We start from the raw sequence: 25,224 nt of genomic DNA, 5'->3' as shown, positions 1-25,224 counted from the left end.
CCGCCTTCCCATTGGCCCGCCGCGCCGGCCGGGGCGGGCTGAGAGGGGACGCCGGGCCGCTGACGTCAGGGCGCAAGAGCCGGTCCTCCGCCAATCGGGGGCGGCCAGCGGAGTGAACGCGAACCAATGGGCAGGCTCCAGCGCGGGGCCCGCAGCCAATAGGCGGCGTCCACGAAGCCGAGAAGGAGGGTATAAAGAGGAGGGCGGCGAGGCCTTCGCTCATAGCGGCGGCGGTTCGTGACGATGGTTGGTGTGCGGGTGAGTGCGGGCGCGTCGCGGCCTGGGCCTGGGCCTGTGGCGGTGCGGTGCGGTGCGCGGGGCCCGGCCCGGCCCGGCTCGGCTGACCCTTCCTGTCCCCTGCGCGCAGGTGCGGGTCCCGGGTGGCGGCGCCATGCGGCTGCCCCTCGTGCTGGTGATGCTGGCGGCGCTGGGCGGCGCGCGGGCGGAAGAGGACGACAAGAAGGAGGACGTGGGCACCGTGGTGGGCATCGACCTGGGCACCACCTACTCCTGGTAGGCGCGGGGTCGGCCTGGGGGTCGGGGCGGGTCGGGGGGGGCTGGGGGTCGGGGCGGGTCGCCGGGCTGACTGAGGGCACGCACGCGTCCCCGCAGCGTCGGCGTGTTCAAGAACGGGCGCGTGGAGATCATCGCCAACGACCAGGGCAACCGCATCACGCCGTCCTACGTGGCCTTCACGCCCGAGGGCGAGCGGCTCATCGGCGATGCAGCCAAGAACCAGCTCACGTCCAACCCGGAGAACACTGTCTTCGACGCCAAGCGCCTCATCGGCCGCACCTGGAACGACCCCTCCGTGCAGCAGGACATCAAGTACCTGCCCTTCAAGGTTGGCCCCGTGGCGGGCGGGGGGGTGTGGAAATGGGATACTTGCGTCTCCCGGCCCCCCCCCCCCCTTTTTTTTTTTTAAAGATTTCTTCTTGCTGAGGAAATCCACACGTTCTGGACTGTTCCGCTCGTGCGGTGCTTTGAAACGGTCTATAAATAGGCCAGCAGTGCGTGCAGAGCTGATGTGCAGCTGCAGTCGCGAGCAGCGGGGTGTCCCTTCCCATCCCACCTTAGATGGGGCAGGCAGTTATTTTGGGCAGAGGGCAGCTTCCTAAGTTTTGGGAACCCATCAAGGGCCTGGGGGGCAGATAATATTAATCTTCTAAACTTTTTTTTTTATTAGGGATCCCGGCTGCATTTTTGTTCATCTCTGCTTTAGATTGTGGTTCCTGTTTTTCCACCCCCCCCCTCCCCCCCAAGCTGGTCGTCTACCCCCTCCCCCATTACTGCTTCAATCAGTTTAGTGCTGTAAGTATGTGGAACAGGTTGTCAGAAGTCCTGTCTCATCCAATTAGGTTATCGAGAAGAAGGCTAAGCCCTATATTCAAGTGGATATTGGTGGACAGATGAAGACCTTTGCTCCAGAAGAAATCTCTGCTATGGTGCTGACGAAGATGAAGGAAACGGCTGAGGCCTACTTGGGAAAGAAGGTGGGTGAACTGCAGCTGGCCCCCCTGTAGCCACTTTGCTTGCGCAGGGGCGAGGCGAGTACCGGGCAGCTTTACACAGGAGACCAGAGGTGACCTGGGAATGAGCAGCGAGCGCTCAAAAGATGCGGGGTTCAGACCAGGCAGTCGCCTTTCTATCCCTTCCCTTCAGTAGAAGACAGGAATGCCGTTCTCTAGCTGACGCTCGAATGCGGTTTCTGGGAGGCGAGTCTGAATCGGGGAAACAAGCCAGGGGCAGCAGAGCTGTAGGTAGCTCTTATTTGGCTTCTCTTCTGTGGCTGAACTAACCTCACTCTACTCCATTAGGTCACCCATGCTGTTGTTACTGTGCCTGCCTACTTCAACGATGCTCAGCGTCAGGCTACAAAGGATGCTGGTACCATTGCTGGGTTGAATGTGATGAGGATAATCAATGAGCCGTAAGTAACTTCTTTAGTGGTATCTTAGTTTTTGGTGTGTGTTTTATTTTAATGTTAATGAGTTCTTAAGCTTTCTTCCCCAACTCTCTCAACAGTACAGCTGCTGCTATTGCTTATGGACTAGATAAGAGGGAGGGTGAGAAGAACATCCTTGTGTTCGATTTGGGCGGTGGAACCTTTGACGTTTCCCTGCTTACCATCGATAATGGCGTCTTTGAGGTCGTGGCCACCAATGGAGATACTCACCTGGGTGGAGAAGACTTTGACCAGCGTGTCATGGAACACTTCATCAAATTATACAAGAAGAAGACAGGAAAAGATGTCAGGAAGGACAACAGAGCTGTGCAGAAGCTACGACGAGAGGTAGAGAAAGCAAAGCGAGCCTTGTCCTCCCAGCATCAGGCTAGAATTGAAATCGAATCCTTCTTTGAGGGGGAGGACTTCTCTGAAACACTTACCCGGGCAAAGTTTGAGGAGCTGAACATGGTGAGTACCAGTAACTCCTAGCTACAATTGCTCACTTCTAATCTTTGTTGGAACTGCTGACTTGTATCCAGGCAGAAAGCTGAAGTAGAAGAGCACTTGGGGGTGGGGGGGAGTAGACTAACTCCAGTTTCAAGGCTGTGGGGTAGCTTGCACCTCGCAGAGCCCTAGCCCATAGTCTTCTAGCTCTGCTTTGACTCTTCTAGATCCATGCATACCTGGTACATGAGCTCGACCCTCTGCTACTGTTTTAATTACTTGTGTGGCTTTTGTAGGACCTGTTCCGTTCCACTATGAAGCCTGTCCAGAAAGTGCTAGAAGACTCTGATCTGAAGAAATCTGATATTGATGAAATAGTCCTTGTTGGTGGCTCCACAAGAATCCCCAAGATACAGCAGCTGGTGAAGGAGTTCTTCAATGGCAAAGAGCCTTCTCGTGGCATTAATCCAGATGAGGCTGTTGCCTATGGTGCTGCTGTTCAGGCTGGTGTTCTCTCTGGTGACCAGGACACTGGTAAGTGCAATGACAGCATAAGTCTGACTTCATATATAAAAAAAAAAAAAAAAAAAAAAGTGGTTTTAGCGCAGGAACGGCTACTCAACTCCTGGAACCTAGGATTGGGACTTGGAAATAAGTCTTAGTAACACTTTTAAAGTTCTTATGACACTTCAACATAGCATCATCTCATGAATCTGAGACTTGAAAAGATTAAAAAATAAGCTTCACCTTAAACCCACTTCTTCTGTTCCAGGTGACCTGGTGCTGCTTGATGTGTGTCCTCTGACTCTTGGCATTGAAACTGTTGGGGGTGTCATGACAAAGCTTATCCCAAGAAACACTGTTGTGCCCACCAAGAAGTCTCAGATTTTTTCAACAGCCTCCGATAACCAGCCTACTGTAACAATTAAAGTTTATGAAGGTGAGTGTGTCTATGGTGTTTACAACAGTGGGCAATATTGTAGAGATCTAAAGCCTAGATCAATTTTTCAAGGTCATATGACGTAGCTTCTGCATTTTTATTAAGGCTCCTACTTTAAAGCTGTCACTTGCAAACAGTGACTGAGCAGTCTGATTTTTTTTTTTTTTTTATGGCAGCTCCTTAGGAAAGTGGAATAGCTCTTCTTTTTTTTTTTTTTTCCCTTTTTTTCATCTTTTTAAAGGAGCAGTAGCTTTTAGCCAGTGCCACTTCTACTCCTGGAACCTAAAACTCAGTTTCTCACATTTTTAAAGGGAGGGGGACAGGACAGGAGGGAGAACTTCCTAGACTTTTAATTTAGTTAAAAAAAAAACAAAAACACCCCCCCCCCCAAACCTAGGGATCTCAAAATTGCTTCACAAACTATGTCTTTGCAAACAGAAATAATAGGCTTGTTGGAATAGTACAAGGGAACATTACAGGACCAAGTTTTTTGGCCAATGCTTTGAGTTCAGCCAAGGGCTGTCAGTGTATGGGGTGTCTCCTTTTTTTGTTTCATCTCAAGTGGGGCGCCTGAATTCCAAGCAGGAATGGCAGTAGGCTTCTATTGGCAAAGCTTGACAGAGAAGCTAAGGGGTTCCCCCATAGCACTAGCAAATGATAAGGAAGCCCAAGACTGTCTTTTTTTTTTGCTCCAGACCCACTGTTAACAACAGACTTACACCTAGCTGAGTTCAAAACCTAAAACAAGATATGACATGGGGCGATACAACAGCAGCACCCGTTCCTGCCCAGAGCAGGGGGTCAGACCCGATGATCTGTTTAGGTCCCTTCTGAACCTAAGCACTATGAAACTAAGAATTCTTACCTTTTTTTTGCAGGTGAACGTCCTCTCACTAAGGATAACCATCTCCTGGGCACTTTTGACTTGACTGGAATTCCTCCTGCCCCTCGTGGTGTCCCGCAGATTGAAGTTACCTTTGAGATAGATGTGAATGGAATCCTCCGTGTTACGGCTGAAGACAAGGGTACTGGGAACAAAAACAAGATCACAATTACCAATGATCAGAACCGTCTGACCCCAGAAGAGATTGAGAGAATGGTTACTGATGCTGAGAAGTTTGCAGAAGAGGACAAAAAGCTGAAGGAGCGTATTGATGCCAGAAACGAGCTGGAAAGCTATGCTTATTCGCTGAAGAATCAGATTGGTGACAAAGAGAAACTAGGTGGCAAGCTCTCTTCTGAAGACAAAGAGACAATTGAAAAAGCAGTAGAGGAAAAAATTGAATGGCTTGAAAGCCATCAGGATGCTGACATAGAAGACTTCAAAGCTAAAAAGAAGGAGCTGGAGGAGGTTGTCCAGCCAATTGTTAGCAAGCTTTATGGAAGCGCAGGACCTCCTCCTGGGGAAGAAGAGGCAGGAGAAGGAGAGAAAGATGAACTGTAGGGGCTGGGATCTCAGAAAGATGTTACCTGTGTATATATTGGACTCAAGAACTCTTCATTTAAAATATTGAACTCTTATCTGGAATGTAATTGGAGTCTTCACTTCTGAGTGGAGTTGGAAATGCTAGCCCAAAGTGGCTGTTTACTGCTTTTCATTAGCAGTTGCTTGCTGTCTGGGGGAGGGGAGGGAAGGGAAGGGGGGTAGAGGGGTGGGATTTGTAAATGAGCAGGGGTTTAGAAGTGTTCACCTGGGAAACCATCTTATTTAACAGCTGGGTCATGTGCATTCTGTGTAGAAGTCTTTTCTACTTTGAGTGTCCACAATAATAAACTTTTTGTTTTTATTTACACTGGAATTCTTTGGTGTTGGGTTGTCTTATTTGGGTAGCCTCACCCCCTTCCCCCTGAACGGACTTCTTTGGGTGTAGTTAACGGCTTCCATTTCATTAGTTTTTAATTTTTAGGTAAGACAACAGAATCTCAATTCTTTCAAGTGTACTGCTTTCTTCCCTCCCCCCCCCCCCCCTCATTCTAAGGAAAGTATTTGCTCCATGATCACTTTTAAAATAGGGAGGAAAGCAGCTTTTACTACCCTTTAAGGGAAGTATGAAAGGAGACCTCATGTGCCGGATGCAAAGGTGTTTCCCTTTGTGGGGCACCTGCTGAAGAAAATAAAATTTGGCCCTCTTAAGTAGAAAACAAGTAAGGATACTTCCTACATGCATCACGTCTCAAATTTTGCTTTAATTGCATTAAAAAGTGGAGAAAAAATATGCTTAGTACTCTATCTTACATTGGAAATTCTCTCAAGGGAGAGTGGAAACACAAATGCTAGGCCTTGCAAATCTACTTCAACTATATAACACTAATATTAATGGGAGTAGGAGCTTAGTATCAACTTATACCCCCCCCCCCTTACTTAAAAATGCTGTGAAATAAATACAGCAACTTGAGTAGATCTTTATTGCCTTAACTTTATTTAATATTATTTCCCCCCCCCACCATTATACATCACACTCACTTTGCATGTAAAATACTGGCCAATCTAGCAGGTTTTGGGGAACACTGTAAAGCTCACTTCTGAATATGTGCAAACATGCTAGCTTAGTATTCTAGCCTTAAGTTGATCTTGTGAAAACAAATGTAGGGCTTAATTTGTACTGCTACCTAATGCTTCCATGGCCTGTCAAAGCAGTAACTTCTGTATTGCATATCTGTGGTGTGCATCTGTGAGGGTCTTTTTGCCTCTTACTTAAAAGTAGAGAGACTTTATTTATCTCTATACAGCTAACAACTTCTAAAGTTAGATGTCTTATTTGCTGCTTAGTTATGCTTAACACTACAGGCTGGTCTTGCTTTTTAGAAACCTGTATGGCTTGTACTCACCTCAAAGGAACAAGAGCAATGCTGCTCCATGTATTATTTCCTCAGTACAAGATCCTCCTACCCTACATCTAAAGCATATCTGGCCCCAGTTTAGCACTCTTACTAGTGCCATCCCCACACACAACCAGGTTGGTAAAATTCTACATGAAGGCAAACCCTCAAGACAAGAAACCAACATAAAAAGCTGCAGGGAAAGGGTGAAAATAAGGGACTGGGTTTATCTACTGCAGATCATGCTCTATGGCTAATCCTGTTCACAGGAGGCAGAGTTCAGAGTTTAGCAAGGACATGGAAAACAGCTGCAGCACCTGTTAGAGGATGTAGTTGTTATCTCAAGACTTGGGGGGGGGGGGTGTTTTGAGAATCTGAGTCAGGTGAAGTAATGTGATCATCACTCAAGACCTCTAGCCAGAGCACTTTCTAAACAAGGTGTACTGAGCACAATGCTGTCAGCTTGCAGCAGTCCTGTTTATTGGAGCTGTGTTACTAGTTAAACATACAAAAAGGGCAATGGGTCTATACAAGCAGTGAACCCTGCATTACTCAACTAGACATACAAGACAGTCCCTGTAAATTTCCCCTTGAGTATCCATCCCCCCAAACACAAAGAACAGATGCACAAGTGTGTCTTCTACATTTCCTTTTCCACTTTGTTTGTTCTGACTTGGGTCACCTTCTTCAGCAACTGTAACAGCTGCTTCCTTCTCGGATTTGTCTCTGTTTGTTGCAGCTTCCGAAACATTGTTCTCCACACTGTTACACACTTGCCATGGAATTATGCACATGGAATGGTCCAGCCTTCCAGGGGGCACGGGGGAATCAAATTCTAGCAGTGTCCAATGCTGTTTTTCTGCAGCCAAAGAGAAAGAGACAGTTCACTGTGGAATCAGCCCACAACTTCACAAAGGACAGGGGCATCAAAATTATAAGCCAGTATGCAAATTCTCCCCCCAAAAGTAGGTAGCTAGACCCAAGAGACTATGGTATTACTCCTGTTCCACACTGACATAATACAAATGATTTCAGTTAAATTATACATGAATTAAAACTACAGGAGATCAAGGGAATCTAGGACCAATGTAGTAAATCCTATCAAAGAGGTTAATGTCTTCCTTAAGTACGGACACCTTTGTATAGGTGAAGGAAAAAATGCCCACCTATGTGATATCTGTACATTGTATCCAGTGCCCCAGTTGGGTCTACTCCACCAAAAATGTAAAAATGGTCCTTAAAGGCAGCAGCTGAGTGTGCTGCCCGTCCTCCTGGGACATCGCCAGTCGCTGGTACCTTTTCCCACTTCATATCACCTGTAATAGGAAAAAACAAATCAATAGCTATATTGATGAGATCTGTGCAAACACTGTCATCACTTTGGGCATGCCAATAGAAATTGTTTGCTTACAGACTGCAGTCGTCTGTGCGTTTACCATATTGTATGCCTGCTCAGACAGATGCAGAAAGCATGACAATGAAAAAAAAGTCCCTCGCATCTGCAGCCAGCCACTTACTGCACTTATGCAATGGTCGGTTCAGTGATTTACATCATAGTATTTAATAAAGCAGACACAGCTGCCTCACATACTTACTTGTATCCAAGCAAAAGAGATCGTCATAAAATTTTTCACCAGCTAGCCCCCCGTGCAAGAAGAGCCTGCTCCCAACTGCAACAACTGCATGCCCTTGCCGAGATGCAGGAGGATCCCCGTGCACTTCTGGCTGTGACCAAGTCAGAGTGACTAGACAGACATGGGAACATATACGGGCATTAGGAAGATACTTGCTGAAGTTCTGTAAAGCCATTAAACTAGCAGGGTTTCCAAGAGAGGCATTTTCACTAGAGGTGATACTGTTGAGAGCTCAACTGGAATACCGTGTACAGTTTTGGTCACAGGATCAAGGGTGAATTCTAGCTGAAGGAGGCACAAGGAAGGGCGCTGGGGGGTGATCGGGAAAAGGGAAAGCCTGTCTTATAAAGACAAAAAAAGGTTGGCTTGTTTAGCATAGCAAAAAGTGAAAGCTGAGAGGGGATATGACTGCTGTTTGCAAAGGTATGGGGGCGGGGGGTGGAACACCAGGGCAGGAGAAGAACTTTAAGCTAGAGGCCAACGTTGGTGAAAGAACAAATATACGCTTCCTGTGTGTAGATTCAACTTGGGAACCAGAAGACAAAGCCTAACACGGACTCCTGGCCACAAATCAGGCTTCCAATAACACACTGCATTTGAACGTGCACGTCTTATTTGTGCATCTAGTTCCTGAGCTCCGCGTAACGCACATTCACTCCAAACAGACGACGAACGCGTTTAGAGCTTCGGATCCTTGCAGTTACCTGTATCAAAAACATGAAGCCGTTGATCTTTAACAGGCTCCGCTCCTTTATCTCCTCCTCCAAACACGTACAAGCAGTCTCCTACAACAGCCGACGATGAATGAAACGTCCTTGGGAGCGGCCGAGTGCCAGTCACCTCAGGACTTTCCCAGGTTCCCAATTCTGATTAAAATAAAATCGTCATTGGCTGCGAATAAGTTTCACCTGGAAATCAGAAGACCGTCTAACCCCCGGATGCTCATCTTGCTGGGGTGACCCGACCCAGCCGACTTCCCCCCCCCGGGGCAGATGATCCCGCGAGGGCCCTTCCAGCCCTCGCGTCTATGAATTTAGCCATGAGCAGCAGAGTGGGTTAAAAAAAAGCAAAGTAAATCAAGGATGTTTTAATCCGGAGGCCGACGCTTAGCGGATCAAGGGTTGCTCGACGCACCGGTCTAGAAGCAGGCTGCGTTCCCACAACACCGTCCATCCGCTTCCCGCGCGGCCGGGCGCTCACCTGCATTCAGCACCTGCACGCTGCTCCTGTTCCCCGCCTGGTCGGCCCCGCCGAACACCCACAGGCTGCGCGGGCGGCCGGCTGGGACGAAGGTGGCGTGCTCGTACCGGGCCAGGAGCCCCGTCCAGCGCGGCGGGGCCCACCTGAGTGCACCTGCCAGGCAACGCACAAGGCTGGTGTTGTGGCAAACCGTTCCAGTCGCTATTTCATTTTTTTTTTTTTTTATTTTTAATTTTTTTTTTTTTTTAATGTTATTTTCAACAAAAATCCGGTCGGCCTCGTGAGCAGCTAGGCCGCGCCCCGCCCCCCCCCGGCTCACCCAGCTCCAGGAGGCGGGCGTCGGAGAAGCTGTTGGCGGGGTCGGCGCCCCCGACCACGACGACGCCGCGGGCCTCGGGCCGGGCCCAGTAGCAGCAGCCGTGTCCGACGCGGGCGCAGGGGCCGTCGCCGCGCGGGGCCAGGGCGTACCTGCAAGGGCACGCGGGGCGCGTCAGGGGATGCAGGGCGGGGCGGGGCGGGGCGGGGCGCGGCGGGACGCGGGGGCGGGGAGCACTCACCAGGCGGCCCGGCGGGGCGCCGCCCCGGGCTCCAGCAGCGGCAGCCGCATGGGCCTGGGCGAGCGAGGGGCCTGGCGCCCGGCCCGCCCCATCGCTGACAGGAAGACTACACTTCCCAGCGTGCCCCGCGGAGCAGGCTGGGAGGCGAGCCAACCCAACCGCGCCTCACGCGCACCGGAAGTCTGTGGAGGGAGACGAGCGACTTCCGCTTCCGGCACTGCCGGCCGCTCAGCTGTGCCGACGCTCGCTCCGGAAGTCCCCCCACTTCCGGCCTCTGCGAGAGGAGCCGACGGGGGGGTGGGGGCGGGATTTTAGCGCTCCCCGGAAGTGCCGGGCCCCGCTTCCGGCGCCCCGGAGCCGCTCTTCCAAGATGGCGCCGCTGGACCTGGACAAGTACGTGGAGATCGCGCGGCTCTGCAAGTACCTGCCCGAGAACGACCTCAAGGTGAGGCGCCCTCGCCCTGTCACAGCCTTTGCGGCTGGGGGGGCCGCCGGGGCGGGGCCCAGCCAGCTGCATCGGGCCCGGGGGCCACATCCGGCACCTGGGGCAAGACCCCCACCGTGTGTGTGTGTGTGTGTGTGTGGTGGGGGAAGGGAAAGGGGACACGGTAGTGGCCACCATTCCCGCGCCCCGAACGTGCTGGCCCGTGGGGCACGGGCAGGATGGGCACCGTGGCTGCACGGGCAGCATTTGTGCATCGGGGCCAGAGGTTGAGCACGACCCAACCAGACAACGCCCCGGCTGGGACGGTGGAGCTGGGCTGGTCCTGCTCGGAGCAGGCCCGGACGAGATGGGTTGCAAGAACGTATTAAAGGGCTGCAAACGGACTTTAAAAATGGATTCTCCTTTAAAGGAGAAAAGCGTGGGAAACCGTGGCTTGCTGTTTGCCAGCTGGCAGAGGTCCGGGCTGCTTGGGGGCTCCCCCTGTAGCTTTGTCATATATTTATGTCCAGTTATGTTAAAAATTTAATTGATTGATTGATTGATTGATTTTTGTGTGGAGATTTGGAGCTGAATCTACAGCTTACAGGCACAGCACAAATGCTTCAGTGAATTAATTTGTTACTACAATGCGGGTGCACTGACGTACCGATCCATACAAACTCTTTTTCCCCCCTGTAGCGCTTATGCGATTACGTGTGTGACCTACTGTTGGAAGAATCCAATGTGCAGCCGGTATCGACGCCAGTTACGGTCTGTGGAGATATACACGGGCAGGTAACGTTTCAGTGCCGCGTTTCGTGCGTGTTTCCTGCCGGACCCGCCGAGAGCAGGAAGCCACCGTTCTTCCAGGACTGATGGCAAACTGCAGCTGAGGTGTATGGTGGGGAGCCAGGTTTAGCTAATGGACATTCAGTGACTTCGAGCATTTGGTGTGCTCTGCTGTTGGAGTGAAATGCAAAAATATCTCGTATTTTTCTCAGCGTTTCTCTGTGCGTAGTAAGGGAGCCCCTCCCAGAAGCGTTCCCGAGCAATCCTCCCACCCAGCGACCCGCTGGAGAGCGGTGGTGTTTAGACTGAAGCTGTTCAGTACTAACGGGGCCTCGTCGCAAAAGGGTGGAGCTCCATTTGGGTTCGGATGTTATGCTTGCAGGATTGATTCAGGATTTGCAGCTGTACAGCAGTTTGTGCCCAGTAAAATCAGCTGGTTTTTGGGGGGGTTTTAACACTGACAAAGTGCACAGAGGGCAGCCTCCCCGTTCCGGTCATGACTGTTTATCAGCCTTCGTAGAACTTTGTTTCAGGCAACTCCTATCTTGTGCTTTCCTATTTCCAAGTGATGACTGTTGTTGAAAGCGTGTTAGCCTGCTGCTAACGCAGATTTTTAATGTGTGCAAATTCTTCTTTACAGTTTTATGACTTATGTGAATTATTCAGAACTGGAGGTCAGGTTCCTGACACAAACTATATATTTATGGTATGTAAAAATTGTTGATCACGCAAAAGGTAATCATTTTTTAAAAATATACTGATCTAAAGGGGATTTCAGCTCTCTTTTGGTTTTCATTTTCATTTACAATTCTTGCTTGTAAACATCTTAGGCATGTGAAAAAGCTTTCCACTCTGTTCACCCTCTTTTCTGGTAACATGTAGCATTTGCTTTGTCCAGCAGAATTTGAAATATTCAGTGCTGGCTCTCCCAAAAGGAAATAAATTACAGCATTTGCTAAATAAAACCTGTAGTTCATGATACCAACAAAAAGGACATCCTGAATGTGTCTTAGAACATGTGCAACCTTATATGACCCGAAATATAGGAGCATAGGGGGAATATTTGTTTTCAGCTGTGAAATTTTGAATAATCTAAATCTTAGCTGGGAATTAAAGTAGTCTTCAGAGTTGATAAAACAGAGATGAAGACTGACATTCCGAGTCAGACTTTTTGGCAAATTGAGGCATTAGAAATAGATGCGTTACTATGTGACAAGTTGACTTGCTTTCTACTTATAAATTCGTACTTTCAATTTACAGGGTGACTTCGTAGACAGAGGTTACTATAGTCTCGAGACTTTCACCTACCTTCTTGCACTAAAAGCTAAATGGCCTGATCGTATCACGCTTTTACGGGGCAATCATGAAAGCAGGCAGATAACACAAGTGTACGGATTTTATGGTAAGACTGGTTAACAAGGCAGATCTTCCTTAGGGACATCTGATTTTTTTTTTTCCTGCTAGTGTATATAGCTTTCCTGTTGGCAGAGTGGGTTGTGGAAATGGGGTCCAGTCCCTGATCTTCCATAAAATTTTAAGCAGGTCTTCAGCTTTATTCCAATTTCACGGATACGTTGTATGTTAATCACTTGAGAATGCCGAGGCGTAATATTTGAAGTACTCTGGTATCTTGTAAAGTCCTATTAGAAAGCAAAATTAATATTGAGATTCTCATTAGACCTGGTTTTATTCTGTGTTGTCATAGTAACAAAAATGATTTACCTGGTAAGCTGTGAGTAGGGCAGTAAATGGACATTAAGGGATAGATGTTTCACCACTATTAAGCAACAGAGCCGCCACTTAAATATTGAGGGAGTAGATGCGCCTAGAAGTGACATCTCAGTTGCTGAAGTGACGGAGCCTGCAGCAGAGCCTTCAGGCACTAATAGCTGTTTCGGACAATGTGTAGTCCATAACGGGATGCATGTGACAGCAAGGACAAATGGGTCTGAATTTTGACATAGTGGCCTAAGATGGCAAAGGAATCCTTGCTTGCTAGGTACAGGTTGCCTAGAGCTGTTTTAAACCTAGTTCATTACAGCTCTACTGCAGGCTGTGTCTCCTCTCAATTTGGGCAGGAAAAGGATATTATGTAATTCAGCTGCCTGTGCAGATGGGCACACTGTGATCTTGTGGCAGTTAAAGGCAGTAGCAGAGGCTGTTCAGAAAGGGTTGTCTCAGCTTCTTACAGTGACTCTGTACCATAAATGTGGAAATAAAAGTTTCCCTTAAACAAAACACCCTCTCCAGTCTGTGCTCTGATGTGGCTCCTCTGGCAGATTTTGGAACTGGCTGTGGAGTTGAGGAATCAAAGCTGCTGTAGCTTGCTTCTTTTGGTCTGTATAGGCCAGATGCTTTTGATCAGTCCAGTATCTGACTTGTTTTCACTGAATAGCAATTGAGGCAGTCCAGTTAAGGCTTTTTTCAAAGTGAGCTTGAGTGGGTTGTGGGAAAGGGAGAAAACACTTTCAGTTATGTTGGCGCAGGGTCCAAGTCTCTGTATTGCCTGAGCATACAAGACACGATAAAACAGAGGCATAGAAGAAGCTGCAGATGGCTATGGGAAACATGCCTTCTCACTGTGGTCCAGTCAGTGTTCCTGCGTGATGGAGTGACCTATATTTAACTGTTTGAAATGTCAAGTTCTAGTTGAAATTTTCAACGGTTTTTTTTTCCACATTCAGGCAGTAAAACAGGTTCTCTCTTTAACAGATGAGTGCCAAACCAAATATGGAAATGCTAATGCTTGGAGATACTGTACCAAAGTGTTCGACATGCTCACAGTAGCAGCTGTAAGTTTTATGCTCATTTTGAGAAATATTAAGCATGGCTTGTTTCTTTAGACATCTCTCTCAAGCAATTGAGAGTAGTCTTTCACTGTTCCCTTGCAGTGTGCTGTGTCAGATTGAAGGGAGAAGTAAGGCTGTGCCATACCTGACACCGTGTCCTTTTTCCTTCAGTTAATAGATGAGCAGATTCTCTGTGTACATGGTGGCCTATCTCCCGACATCAAGACACTGGATCAGATTCGAACCATTGAACGTAATCAAGAAATTCCTCACAAAGGAGCCTTCTGTGACCTGGTCTGGTCTGACCCAGAGGATGTTGACACCTGGGCAATTAGTCCCCGAGGAGCAGGCTGGCTGTTTGGTGCAAAGGTCACAAATGAGGTAAAAGCATCGTGAAGTAGAATGTAGAAGTGCTGACACCTGGTTAGCTAAAATGTTTACCCTCAAGCGTGTGCAGGTAGAGTTGTATGATTTCCCCGTGTACAGTGCAGCTGTCTCAGACAGAACAGTAATTCACTTAAAGTTTTGTACACCATTGCAGTTTACTATTGGACAGTATTAAGTACTAGACGTACCTCACTAAGAGCCTTTCCAGCTTTTAAAACCAGTGGTATTCCCACTGCCAAGTACGCAAAGTGGTGTTTTCCTTCTCAAAATGAGCTGTCTTAGCTTCTGCTTCTGTTACTGTTGGTTATGATTGTTTACCCTTTGTTAACTAGTTCCTTAACCAGTCTCTCAGTGGCATGAAAAAGGATACCTATCTCATTATCTCAGAGGAGTCTGAGGCACAACTAAGGAGTCTTTAATGAATTTTATCTACAGTAAAACTAGCAGTGATTCCTGCTGACAATTATGTGCAGGTTTGCAAAGCGAACCTCTTCATTAAGTGGGATACTTGTTTGCCCTTAAGATACGTTGCTCTAAGTGGCAGAGCTGCCGTATAAAGAGCATCTCTGACTCTTGCATACGTTTACACGCCTTTTCTTTCTTTCTGTTACAGTTTGTTCATATCAACAACTTAAAACTCATCTGCAGAGCGCATCAGCTAGTGCATGAAGGCTATAAATTCATGTTTGATGAGAAATTGGTAACAGTATGGTCTGCGCCGAATTACTGCTACCGCTGCGGAAATATTGCATCAATCATGGTCTTTAAAGATGTAAATACAAGAGAACCAAAGCTATTCCGTGCAGTTCCAGACTCAGAACGTGTAATTCCTCCTAGAACAACTACACCGTATTTCCTTTGAGATCTTTTCCCGTCCTGCTGTTTCCCCCCATTCCCTTGTACTATCCCTCTACAATATACTTTTTATTGAGCACTTTGCTGCTGAAATGCTGCCTCTTGCCTTTTTTTATTTTTAAATTATCTAAATTTATTGTGTATGATGGAGTCTGTAGCGAATATACCTTGATTTCCCCACCCTGGATCAAATTGAGAATGCTTGTGAAATGTCCTCACCATTTACACTGCTGCATATAGTTCTTGTATATTTCTGGTTGTAGGTGAAATGTTTTCCCTCTTTAAAAAAAAAAATAAAAAAAAGTCATAAATGCATTGGGACTATTTGGATAGCCCACTATGTCATTCAACGTTTTGTTTGGTAAGTTTTAAGAAATTTCAGCAGCAAAGTTACCTGGTGTGCACGATGGGACTGTAAATGCGTTGTGTACACATCTCCAAGGCGTAAAACTGAATTTGTCCTTGTTATATCTTGTTTTAAGTGGATATGAAATAAAGTGGTCTAAAGGGCTGTTCCCTCTTGTTTTTTTAGGATTCCAATTAAAATAGAAAGAACGTGCTACAGCTATTGAATTTGTACATTAAAATAATTGTTCTGATTTTTTCAGATACCTTGTATTTTTAATAAAGTCATATCTTAAATGAAATCCACCTCCTAGGTTAAATATTGCAAATAAAAATCCTGCATTGTTGATGTGAACGTCCGTCCTTTTCCGTCTCGAGAGCCGCGTACCCCGTTGGTTGGTTCGCTCGCGGGGAAGCGATCCAGCCACCGCGGCTCTGCTCCGAAACGCGACCGTGCCAAGAGCGGCAGCTGCGTCTTTCTAGGCGTGCGGGTCCCGCGACGTCCCGTTGCCGTTCTCGTGAGCAACCGCAGCTCCTGGCGCGCGAGGCTGGGTCCTGGTCTGGCCCAGGCGGCCTCGTCCACGCACGAAAGACACGACCGAGCTGGTGGCTGGCAGTCGGGGGGCCGTTTTACACGCTAACCGCAGTGTTGCATAGACGTGGCGGCGGGTGACGCGTGTACCGTTACGTGTCGGAGAACCAAAGGGCCCGTGGTGACGTGACACGCCACGCCACGCCACGCCACGCGCTTGGGACCCTGGTTGCAAGCCTGGGGGGGGGGGAGTAGCTTCAGTCCCGGGTAGAAACCTCCATGCCCTTCGCTCCTGTGACAAGTGACGTCGGGGGGCGGTTCTGGGGCCAGCCCTCTGCTCGGGTCGTGACCCGCCCACCCGGAAGTGCCGCCTCGCCTCGCTTCCGGCCCGCCTCTCGCCCTCCCCTTCTGACGGAGCTTCCTGTTCCGGCCGTCCCGGAAGCGGCGCGGCGCGGCGAGGCGAGGCGAGGCGCGGTGCGGCGCGGAGCGGGCCGGGCCGGGTGGGCCGCGCCGCCCCTAGGCCGCCGGCCCGGCATGGCCCGGAACACGCTGTCCTCGCGCTTTCGCCGCCTCGACATCGACGAGTACGACGAGAACAAGTTCGTGGAGGAGCCGGACGAGGCGGCGGCGGCGGCCGAGCCCGACCCCGGCCCCGAGGTGGAGGCGCTGCTGCGGCAATATCCTTCCTTCCGGCGGGCGAGCGGGTTGGGGGCCGGGCCCTCTCCTCTCCTCTCCTCTCCTCCAGTGCCGGGCGAGCAGGCGCCCGGCCGCATCCTCCCAAGGGAAAGGGGCGACCGGGGACCCGGCCTCGAAACGCAGATTCGTTTCTGGTCAACCTAAAACCCCCGCCCCCTCGCTGGGCAGGGCCGCCGCCTCTCGCTGCGCCCAGGCCCGGGCAGGCGGGGACCGGGGGGAAAAGCGCAGGGGTGTAGGTGTAGTTTGCACTGTACGGTTGGAGGGGGGGGGATCCCGCGACGTCCGAAACGGGCTGAGAAGCCGCGGGGGGCCCGGGTCTGTGTCGCGACGCGGACGGGGCTGTTCGTCGCTGCTGGATCTCGCGGCCCGTTACGAACCGCTGCCCCGCTCGTCTCCTGCCTGCGGCCGGTGATCTTGCGAGGTCGCCTCCAGCCCCCGACGCCTGCGAACCGAGGCGGCGCCCGACCCTCGGTTTTTATAGCGGCTGGAAAGGCGCTTGGTTCGTGATTTAGGCACAGCTGCCGGCCGCCCCGGTAAACCACCCAGAATTAATTCGGTCACAAACGGGGGTTGCGAGCGGCGGCGGACGGGGAGCCTCGTATAGGACGAGCCCGTTCCGTCGCCTCGCCCCGTTTCTGAAACCGCCTCCCAAGTAGGACGGCGTGTGTGGAAATATGCCACTTGTGCCAAACTGATGTCAAGGTGCTTAAAATAACTCTGCTGCCGCCGTCTGCGCTGGGACCTAACCCAGATCGCTCAGCAGATGAAAGCGAAGCGGCTCCTCCGCTGCGCGCTCTGGAACGAAGCCTCGTGTCCGCGCGGGGGGGAGAGAGCAGGATCCTAACGACCGGGGAGGGCCGGCGGGAGAGAGAGCGCCTGTAGCCTTCTGCCTCTCGGGTTCATTTTGGGGTTTGCAGATCTCCTTTTTTAAGCACAGATTGATTGGGTGGGAGGGGGGCGTGGAGGAGTGTTTGGTGGCTCAAGAGGCTGATAATTTCCACCCGCAAAAAAGCACATCTAGCTTAGAGATGCTATTTATGTGCCTCGCTGACGTCACCGCTTGGCCTCTTCACTGCAGCTGTGAAAAGGGACTAGTGTGCTGTGGGATTGCCCGAAGGGCTGGATCAAGACCCACCAAGCAGCCCTCGGATGTGGGTTACTCTTAGTGTCTGCTGGATTCAAATCAGCGATAGCAAGGTGAAAAGCACTGGATCTTATTGTCAGTGTTTGGAGCCATCGAGTTCTTAAATAAGATCCCTTCAGTGTAAAATGCTTGGAGTTACTTCAGATGCTCTGATTAGCAGCGAAACGTGTAACATGACTTGATCCTTTTTCCTGATCAGAATTCAGCGGACGCTGTCACTCCGGCCTTATTCCTTGCTAAGTCAGTTCATTCAAGAAGTAATCCTGGCTGAGAGAGTGTCTGGAGGAACACGTCCCTGACTATTACAGGGCAGGCTTGGTTGGTTTGTTTTCTGTGCATGGTTTTGGGTTTGATAGATTGGCAATAGCTTGGTATTCAGGGATGGGCTATAAATAGTTTAATCATCACCCTTCTGTGGCCTTGTATTTTAAGCAGAGGGGAAAGAAAAATAGCTAATCCTTCGAGGCTTCCTGTTAGAGTTGTCAGCAATGCAGACTGCTTCTGGCCATCCTCTGTTCTCGTTATTTGGCATTCTTGGAAGTGAGCAAATCAATTTAAAAAATCCATGTTCCTACCTCCTCCTCCTCCAAGTATGCTGCTGTGTCGCAGTTCCACAGCCTAGTTTATGGGTACTTGAGACCAAGGACTTTCTGCTGTCAGGGCTGTCTGTACATTTTGTAGTGAGTGACAAGGTTTCTGTTTCTGTAACAGTGAAGCCTTGTCAGCTTAACTGACAAAGGATGTTCTGTCAACCTGAACTGCTTTAAAAATTACAAATGAAGAGGAAGTTGACCTTGAAGCAAAATGAATGCTTGCTTGTAATTCATGGTCTGCTGAAGGGCTCTCGCAGTCTTACTTTTGCTACGTGGTTTTGTGGCTTAGACTCATAGAAAAATAGGGCTGGAAGGGACCTCAGGAAGTGTCCGGTCTAACGTCCTGTTCAAAGCACAGTCATCTCTGCCTAAACCATCCCAGCCAAGTATCTGTCTAACCTGCACTTAAAACGTCCAGAGATGGAGATCCCACCCCTGCTCCAGGTAGCCTGTTCCAGAGCGTCACCACGCGCAGTGAGAGACTGCCAGTGTCCAACCTACACTTCCCTTGCTGCAGTTGAGACCAGTGCTCCTTGGCCTGTCCCCTGGAGAAGTCTGTTTGTGGTGGTGATTCCTTTAGAACCTGATTAGCTTTGTAATGGTGTGTGTAACTGCCCAGTAAGCGTAGCAGCTGTCTTGTCCACCTGGCACGTCCTACTACAGTTTGTAGCACAAGAAAATTGCACATTTTCATTTGCAGAGATCGGGATATCAAGTGTTCCTTCCCGTGGGGGATAGTGACAGAAATGCATGCTGTCGTCTTCAGCTCTATTCCTGCAATAGAATACTTTATTCTGTTATATATCTTTGCTTTAGGAGATGTATTTAATCACATCTCCTATGAGGTAGGCCACATTTCTTGTGCTGTGTGTTATCTGAATACTTGGAGGTAACTTTTTTGTTTTTTTAGTTTCTCCAGCTGCCCAGTGGCACACCTGCCACAGCAGAGGGTTGTTAATTCTCAGTGTCTGTCCAAGGTACTTCCATCTCTCCTGGAGATAAGGAGTTGAACTGCCTGACACATCCAAACATATATTATACATCTATTCTATTATGTACCTACTATTTCCCCTTCAGGGCATTTGGATATCTGTCTTTACTGTGGATTTCAAGTTTATATGTCCATGTGTCAGGGTGGAAATAACATCTGAGCTAAAGATCTGTAGTGAAGTCTGAGGTTTTAGTTGTAGATTTTTAATTTTTTTTTATGAACAAATTCCTTTAAGCTCATAAATGGAACTATCACCTTGACAATGATCTTTCCTTCTGGATATGTTATGCTCATGCTTAACTCTGGACATATCTTTTAACATTTGTTTTTCTTCTGACCTTGAAAGCCTAAATCCACTTTGCAAATTCTAGCTGTAGGAGGTGTGGCCCTGATGCTGGATGTGTGTCTTACTCACAGAAAGAATTGGGAAATCTTTCTGGATTGTGTGTTCAGGTTACAAGGTCCCTGAAGAACTAACTCCCTTTGGCTGTTTTAGGATTTTGGTGTCTGTAGAATATTAATTCTGCTCCTCATTAAGTAATGCAATGTTTGCAACGAGTCAGGGTAGCCCAAAGGTCAGGGTGACATTCATCCATTATGGTTAAATCCTGAACGATTGGAAAAAGTAAAGGAGGGTCTGCTGACCTTGACTTGAGTTTCCCGGTGGCTGTCACTTCCTTTCCTCATGATGCACTTGCTGGCATTTTCCTGTTGCACCATCTTTGGAAATCAGCTCTGCTCTGTTATTCCAGAATATGCTATGAAGACATTTGGAGTACTCAGAAGCCTATATTCCTGGTTGTAACTACATTAAAATGAGGGTTAGGATTGTCTTAGCAAAGGGAATGGTTGCTGCAGTTTGTCCTTTCTTCCTGTTTAGCTGCTCTTAGGAGATGGTGATGTGTTGCAAAATCCAGTGCCACGCGTTCTGGACTGTCCCTTCTAGAGTCATTAATAATTAAAGAATAACTAAACGACTTGCATCCTTGACTTGCTGTGCTGCACAGGCGATATGCTCCGAGCTTTCCACATGGCCTTAAGGAATTCTTCGGTTAACACGAAGAATCAAGCAGTAAAGGTAAATGAGGCCTTTGGGCTTTTCCATCCTCTTTCAGTGTTGGCATATGGGTCCCTAGCGATTCGGCAGTGGATTGCTGGGATACTTCAGAACAGTGGCTGCTTTCTCAAAATACGAGTAGCTGGTCATCAGTACCGTAGTGTGGAACTGTTTGTGAACTAATGAACATATGCTATGATTCCCAATTAGTAACACTTCTCATGCCGTATCTGCACCTTTCCTGTGCAACCTTAAAGACAAAAATAATTTTGAGAAGCTTTCCAAGACAATTAGGGCTTCTCTGACAATGTGCACGCAGCGGTATGATGGCAGGTTCATACACAGTCAGAGTCTGTGTGCCACAGTACATTTGATGTCCCACTGGCTCCAGTTCCATGGGTAGGAGGGGGGTAAGAACCAACATGCAGAGACAAACGGCAGGTGAGTCAAAGGGCAGCAGTCCCATGACATGCCAAACTCCTGACACTCAAAAGAGGTAAGGGCTGGCGGGATGTGCCTGAAACCACATCTGTGTGGATTTTGTAATGTGCTATATCAAATATATTTGACCTTAATTGTGGGGAGCTTGCTGCTACAAGCCTGAATCCACTGACCCAGAAAATCCCCTTCACACTTTCTCACAAGGCATGACCGGTGACCTTTGTCACGACTTGTATTTAAAAAAATTGGTTCCAAATGCTCTTCAGTGGTGATATTTAAATTAAAACACTTGAGCCTCCTGGTTCACAATGAACTGAAATAACCTCTTAATCAAGCTGTTAGTTGCACTGAATGCTGGTGATTGGGTACATTTTGGATACAGATAAGACTTTTCTGATCTGCTGTTTGGGGCAGTTGGATCTGACATGATTCTCTCTTTCTTGTCTTTGCAGGAACGGGCCCAGGGCGTAGTCTTCAAGGTTCTCACTTCCTTCAAAAGCAGCGAGATAGAACAGGCAGTAAACTCCTTAGACAAAAATGGCATTGACTTGTTAATGAAGTACATTTATAAAGGATTTGAAAAGCCAACAGAAAACAGCAGTGCAATATTACTTCAATGGCATGAAAAGGTACGTGTCTCTTCTGGTGCTGCTAAAGCTTGAAGGCGCAGTCACGTGAGATCAGAGGTGAAAATCTGAGTGAAGGCTTTACCTAATGGCGTGTCTTCAGCACCACAGCATGACTAGCTGTGTTCAGTGGAGTATTGCAGCTAGAGCCCCTGGCCATAAGAGAGGAGTCTGGGAGAGCTTTTCCCCTGGGGTCTGCCACAGCATTGGCTCCATGAACCTTTTTAACATGCTTCTCAGCCCATCTTTTCTTGCAGCCATTTAGGGAGGTTTGGATCTCCAGAGTGGAGAGGCTGGCAATTGAAGGAGGCATAAGACAGAAATTTTAAGTGTAGTTGAATGGCTTTTTCTTCCTTCCTTTTGAGGGAAAGTGTTTTTTTTCTGATTAGGCGCATCGGTAATGTGAGCTGTTTGGACCTTAGGTAGATGCTTGAGAAATAAGCATGTATTAACTATATTTCCTTGGGCTGTTATGGCATCTAGTAGCCGTGCCATTAAGTACAGGGACTGAGCAGTGCTTGCTGTAATTTGAGAGATGCTTCTCAGATAAAGTGTGTCTAATTGGAGCCACATACTACCCTAGAACTTGTGTGGAAGGGCTGTTCTTATCCGTGTACTATCCCTAGGTAGGTCTCTGCAATGGCTGTTCTAGGATTCTTTAAGGATGCAGTATTGGTCTTGGTGCCAAACCTGAATATTCCCCATCCCTCTATGCCTGGGCGAGGTGCATGTTGGAGCATGTAATAACTGTTCTGTATCATGCCCCCCTCTCCAGGAAAAGCGCTACGCAGGAGCGTTCCCTAGTTTTGAAGGTACAAATGCAAAACTGTCTAAAAATGTAGCTCTTTTTGGCAGAAACAATATCCCTTTAAATTAGGCAGTTCACTATACCACTCTTCACTGCAGCAGCCCAAAGGAGGCATTCAGTTGTTGATGGCTCTTACATTTTGGGAGGGATATGTAAACTTGCTGATGCAAACAGCAATGATGCTTATTAATAGTGATTACACTTAAGAGTTGAGCAGTTTCCACTTGCTCTGCAGAATGTCATTTCAACATGTGGAGGGTGGGAGGAGGAGACATTATGTTCTGAGGGCAGAAAGGAACGTGTTTCTGCTTGCTTCTGTTTCCAATGGAAACTGCCGGCTGGTGCCCCATGGCATATGAAATTACACAGCGCACTACCCCGTCTGAGAAGATGTGTCACCACTCGGAGCACGCAGGCACACACAAACATGGCCTGGATGCCCCTCACCAGACTTTGAAAAGAACAAAGCAGTTCTGAAGTAGGCTTTGCACAGCTGCCATGTGCAGCTGTGTGTATCCTGCCCAATGGCATAACAACTGGTATGAAGCGTGTAACCTCTTTAGGGTGAGGATTTTGCTGTTTGGTTATGAGATGGTATTACATCTGAGATCAAGTGCTCCTTTTGGGGAGCAGGGTCAGAGCCAGTAAGTCCGTAGAAGTAGGGACAAGGCTCACAAGATAGGAATGCTTACAGCCTGTCCCCCACCCCGACTTTGCAGCGCACTTGCTTAAGCTGCAAAAAGTCTAATGCTGTCACTGCTGCTCCAGTTGCATGAGTTGTAATATCTCACAGGTTCTGTTTGCTTTTTGTCTGGTAGGTAAGCACATTTTAATGAGTTTGAGATGGTCTTAAAATTGTGTGTGTTAATAGTTCATAGATAACTTTTTCCTTTGCCATAAGTATATTCACTTTTTAGAGCTCAACAAGCATGGCATTCCCTGTCTGTACAGCAGGATACAGAAATCAAACTGAAGAGAACCTTGTTTTGTTAGTCTCTTACTCTTTCTTGAAACTTAAATGGCCTGCAGGATGGCGTTGTGATCAGTGCCATCTGCTTACGTGTCCTTGGGTTCTTGCATGTGGTTGAAAATAGTTTGTAACTGAAGAGCATTGGATTGTCATGTGGCTAACAGCATGCCTGAAGACAGAGGTCACTATTATGCCCATTTGACAGATGGTGAACTCAGTGAATGCAGCTCAAGGTCCAACCTAGCCTCCTTAATGGCAAGGCTGTCCTCCTTCAGTGCTGTAAGCAGCACTACTGGAGTATGAACAGATGACTTCTGTTACCACAAGTAACTCTTCCCAAGGGTCAGAGCTGCAGGATGAACCTGCACAGACTAGGGAGAGGGCAAGAGAAGGAGTAGGTGCTGGTGACATTAATTTCTGACTTCTCTTGCTGACAGCAGCTGTAAGGAATGGCTTTGTGGTCTGCTTAAAATAGTGTGGGTTAAACCCTGCAGCTATATTTCTGTTGTGCTGCTTGATGGAGTCTTTCAGTGATTATCACAGTTGAACAATTGTTGCTGACTGAAAGCACAACCACTACTTGAGCTGACAGCATATGTAAAACTTGTCAGTAGGTTTCCTTGGTAACGCTGGTGCACGCCAATATAATAGGATATTTCTTTATCAGGATCTGAGATTACAAGGAGAGAAGCTGGGTTGCTTCCTTACTTCTTGCATTTACAGAAACACTAAAATGTATTTAAGCTGGTAACATGCTTTTAACTTGCATGTCAGAGAAAAAAGATCAGGGTCTTCTTTAATGAACCATTTTAGAAGTTTAAGACGAGCGCTTCCTTGTGTTCCTACGTAACGTCAGAGAAGGTCTGAAAATTTCAGAAGCTGTAGGCAACAAAAGGAGAGGTGATCTCGGTGCTCGAGTGGTACTAACATCTGCTCTTGCTGTTAAGATGCCTTATGTGTGTATGCTGTAGTGATCACATGTATAATATGTCTCCTTTTTCCACCCTCACAGGCATTAGCAGTAGGTGGACTAGGTTCCATAGTAAGAGTTCTTACAGCAAGAAAGACTGTTTAAAAGACTATTAACTTGAACCGAGATGACGCTCAGTTTTGGACACAGAAGAAAGAACTAACTGACACAACACTGGTCCATCTTTTCTAGAAATTGCAATCTACTGACATACTTTGGAAACCTCCTGTTGGAATGCTCTTAATTTTAAAGGTGGGGAGAGGAGTAAATGTATTACTGTATATTTTCTGACTATCTAATGCAGGAGCCAAAACATCCTGATTCCCTTCTTGTTTAAGTAGAGCAGAAGGTACAACTTCTGCCCTCCTGTTACTGTAAGTGAAGAGGTAATTCTCTGATGCTGCTCTATCGAAGTGTGGTGACATGAGATCCTGTGTGTATTGCATATTTAAGAGGTAGCTATGTCATTGGCAGAAGCAAGAATCTGATGGTTTTGGGGTGAAGTAAATGTTCCTTTGAAAGGCTTTTTGAGGTTTTTTGTACATATGGTCAAAAGACTAGCTGGACTACTAGGCTGACTTCATTGTAAAGTGCCTGCTGCATCAATAAAGTTTTTGGATTGTAAGAGTAAATCATTTTTGTTTTGTTTTGTTTTAAAATCTAATTCATATAAATGCTGTTGGCTCAAAGGTAACATAGCAGATTATTCTTGGCCTGTGATCTCACTTGTGTACCATGCTAGTTTTTAAAAGTTTAATTTTAAAATTAAAAATACTCTCTTAAACGAGCACCTAATTGTAATGACAATAATAGCAAGATAAAGCTCACTTGTGTTTTGCCTGGATTTTTTTCTAATTTGATTTTGTACTTCCATCTGTGCCAGGTGAGGAAGGAAATACTTCGAAGTGCAGGCCCCAGATATTGCTGTTAGAGAAAAGTTGTTCATGATGTCATAGAAAATGAGGGTTGGAAGGGATGTCAGGAGGTCATCAAGTCCAGCCCCCTGCACAAAGCAGAGCCAGACCCAACTCGATCATCCCAGCCAGGTCTTGAAAACCTCCAAGGATGGTGATTCCATTTGAAAAAACTTAAAGCGTAGATTGCCAGCTCATTATCTGATACTTTCATGCTATAAAAAATCCTCTACAAGGACATTTAAAGTAATACCCCATTAATATGTTGATACAGATCTGTATATCACATTTCCATCTCTGTACAATATGGAAGATTGTGATTTAGTGTAACTGGATCTGAAAAGGTGCAA

General features: G+C 47.7%; 4 protein-coding genes across 4 annotated transcripts; 3 read left to right on the top strand and 1 right to left on the bottom strand.

Annotated features, from left to right (window-relative positions):
• The first annotated feature begins 163 nt into the window (after positions 1-163).
• On the top strand, positions 164-5,131 carry HSPA5 (heat shock protein family A (Hsp70) member 5). Its single transcript, XM_006271306.4, has 9 exons — positions 164-258; positions 368-513; positions 613-844; positions 1,359-1,493; positions 1,818-1,930; positions 2,026-2,416; positions 2,689-2,926; positions 3,165-3,332; positions 4,211-5,131. Exons 1-9 carry the CDS (start codon positions 244-246, stop codon positions 4,774-4,776), a joined length of 2,004 nt encoding a protein of 667 aa, XP_006271368.2. The 5' UTR covers positions 164-243; the 3' UTR covers positions 4,777-5,131.
• A 1,479-nt stretch (positions 5,132-6,610) lies between these two features.
• Positions 6,611-9,650, bottom strand: RABEPK (Rab9 effector protein with kelch motifs). Its single transcript, XM_019495328.2, has 7 exons — positions 9,544-9,650; positions 9,306-9,454; positions 8,987-9,139; positions 8,491-8,652; positions 7,748-7,897; positions 7,319-7,468; positions 6,611-7,011 (listed from the first exon to the last, which is right to left on the bottom strand). Exons 1-7 carry the CDS (start codon positions 9,633-9,635, stop codon positions 6,701-6,703), a joined length of 1,167 nt encoding a protein of 388 aa, XP_019350873.1. The 5' UTR covers positions 9,636-9,650; the 3' UTR covers positions 6,611-6,700.
• A 208-nt stretch (positions 9,651-9,858) lies between these two features.
• On the top strand, positions 9,859-15,479 carry PPP6C (protein phosphatase 6 catalytic subunit). Its single transcript, XM_014603008.3, has 7 exons — positions 9,859-9,988; positions 10,667-10,762; positions 11,397-11,462; positions 12,017-12,158; positions 13,469-13,548; positions 13,717-13,926; positions 14,546-15,479. Exons 1-7 carry the CDS (start codon positions 9,914-9,916, stop codon positions 14,792-14,794), a joined length of 918 nt encoding a protein of 305 aa, XP_014458494.1. The 5' UTR covers positions 9,859-9,913; the 3' UTR covers positions 14,795-15,479.
• A 635-nt stretch (positions 15,480-16,114) lies between these two features.
• Positions 16,115-24,592, top strand: ARPC5L (actin related protein 2/3 complex subunit 5 like). The gene is made up of 4 exons (XM_059715753.1): positions 16,115-16,342; positions 20,095-20,166; positions 21,039-21,215; positions 24,003-24,592. Exons 1-4 carry the CDS (start codon positions 16,199-16,201, stop codon positions 24,063-24,065), a joined length of 456 nt encoding a protein of 151 aa, XP_059571736.1. The 5' UTR covers positions 16,115-16,198; the 3' UTR covers positions 24,066-24,592.
• The last annotated feature ends 632 nt before the right edge of the window (positions 24,593-25,224 follow it).

This window comes from Alligator mississippiensis, chromosome 12 (assembly GCF_030867095.1).
Source record: "Alligator mississippiensis isolate rAllMis1 chromosome 12, rAllMis1, whole genome shotgun sequence".
Lineage (NCBI taxonomy): Eukaryota > Metazoa > Chordata > Crocodylia > Alligatoridae > Alligator > Alligator mississippiensis.
This window is presented reverse-complemented; position numbering and strand designations above follow the sequence as displayed.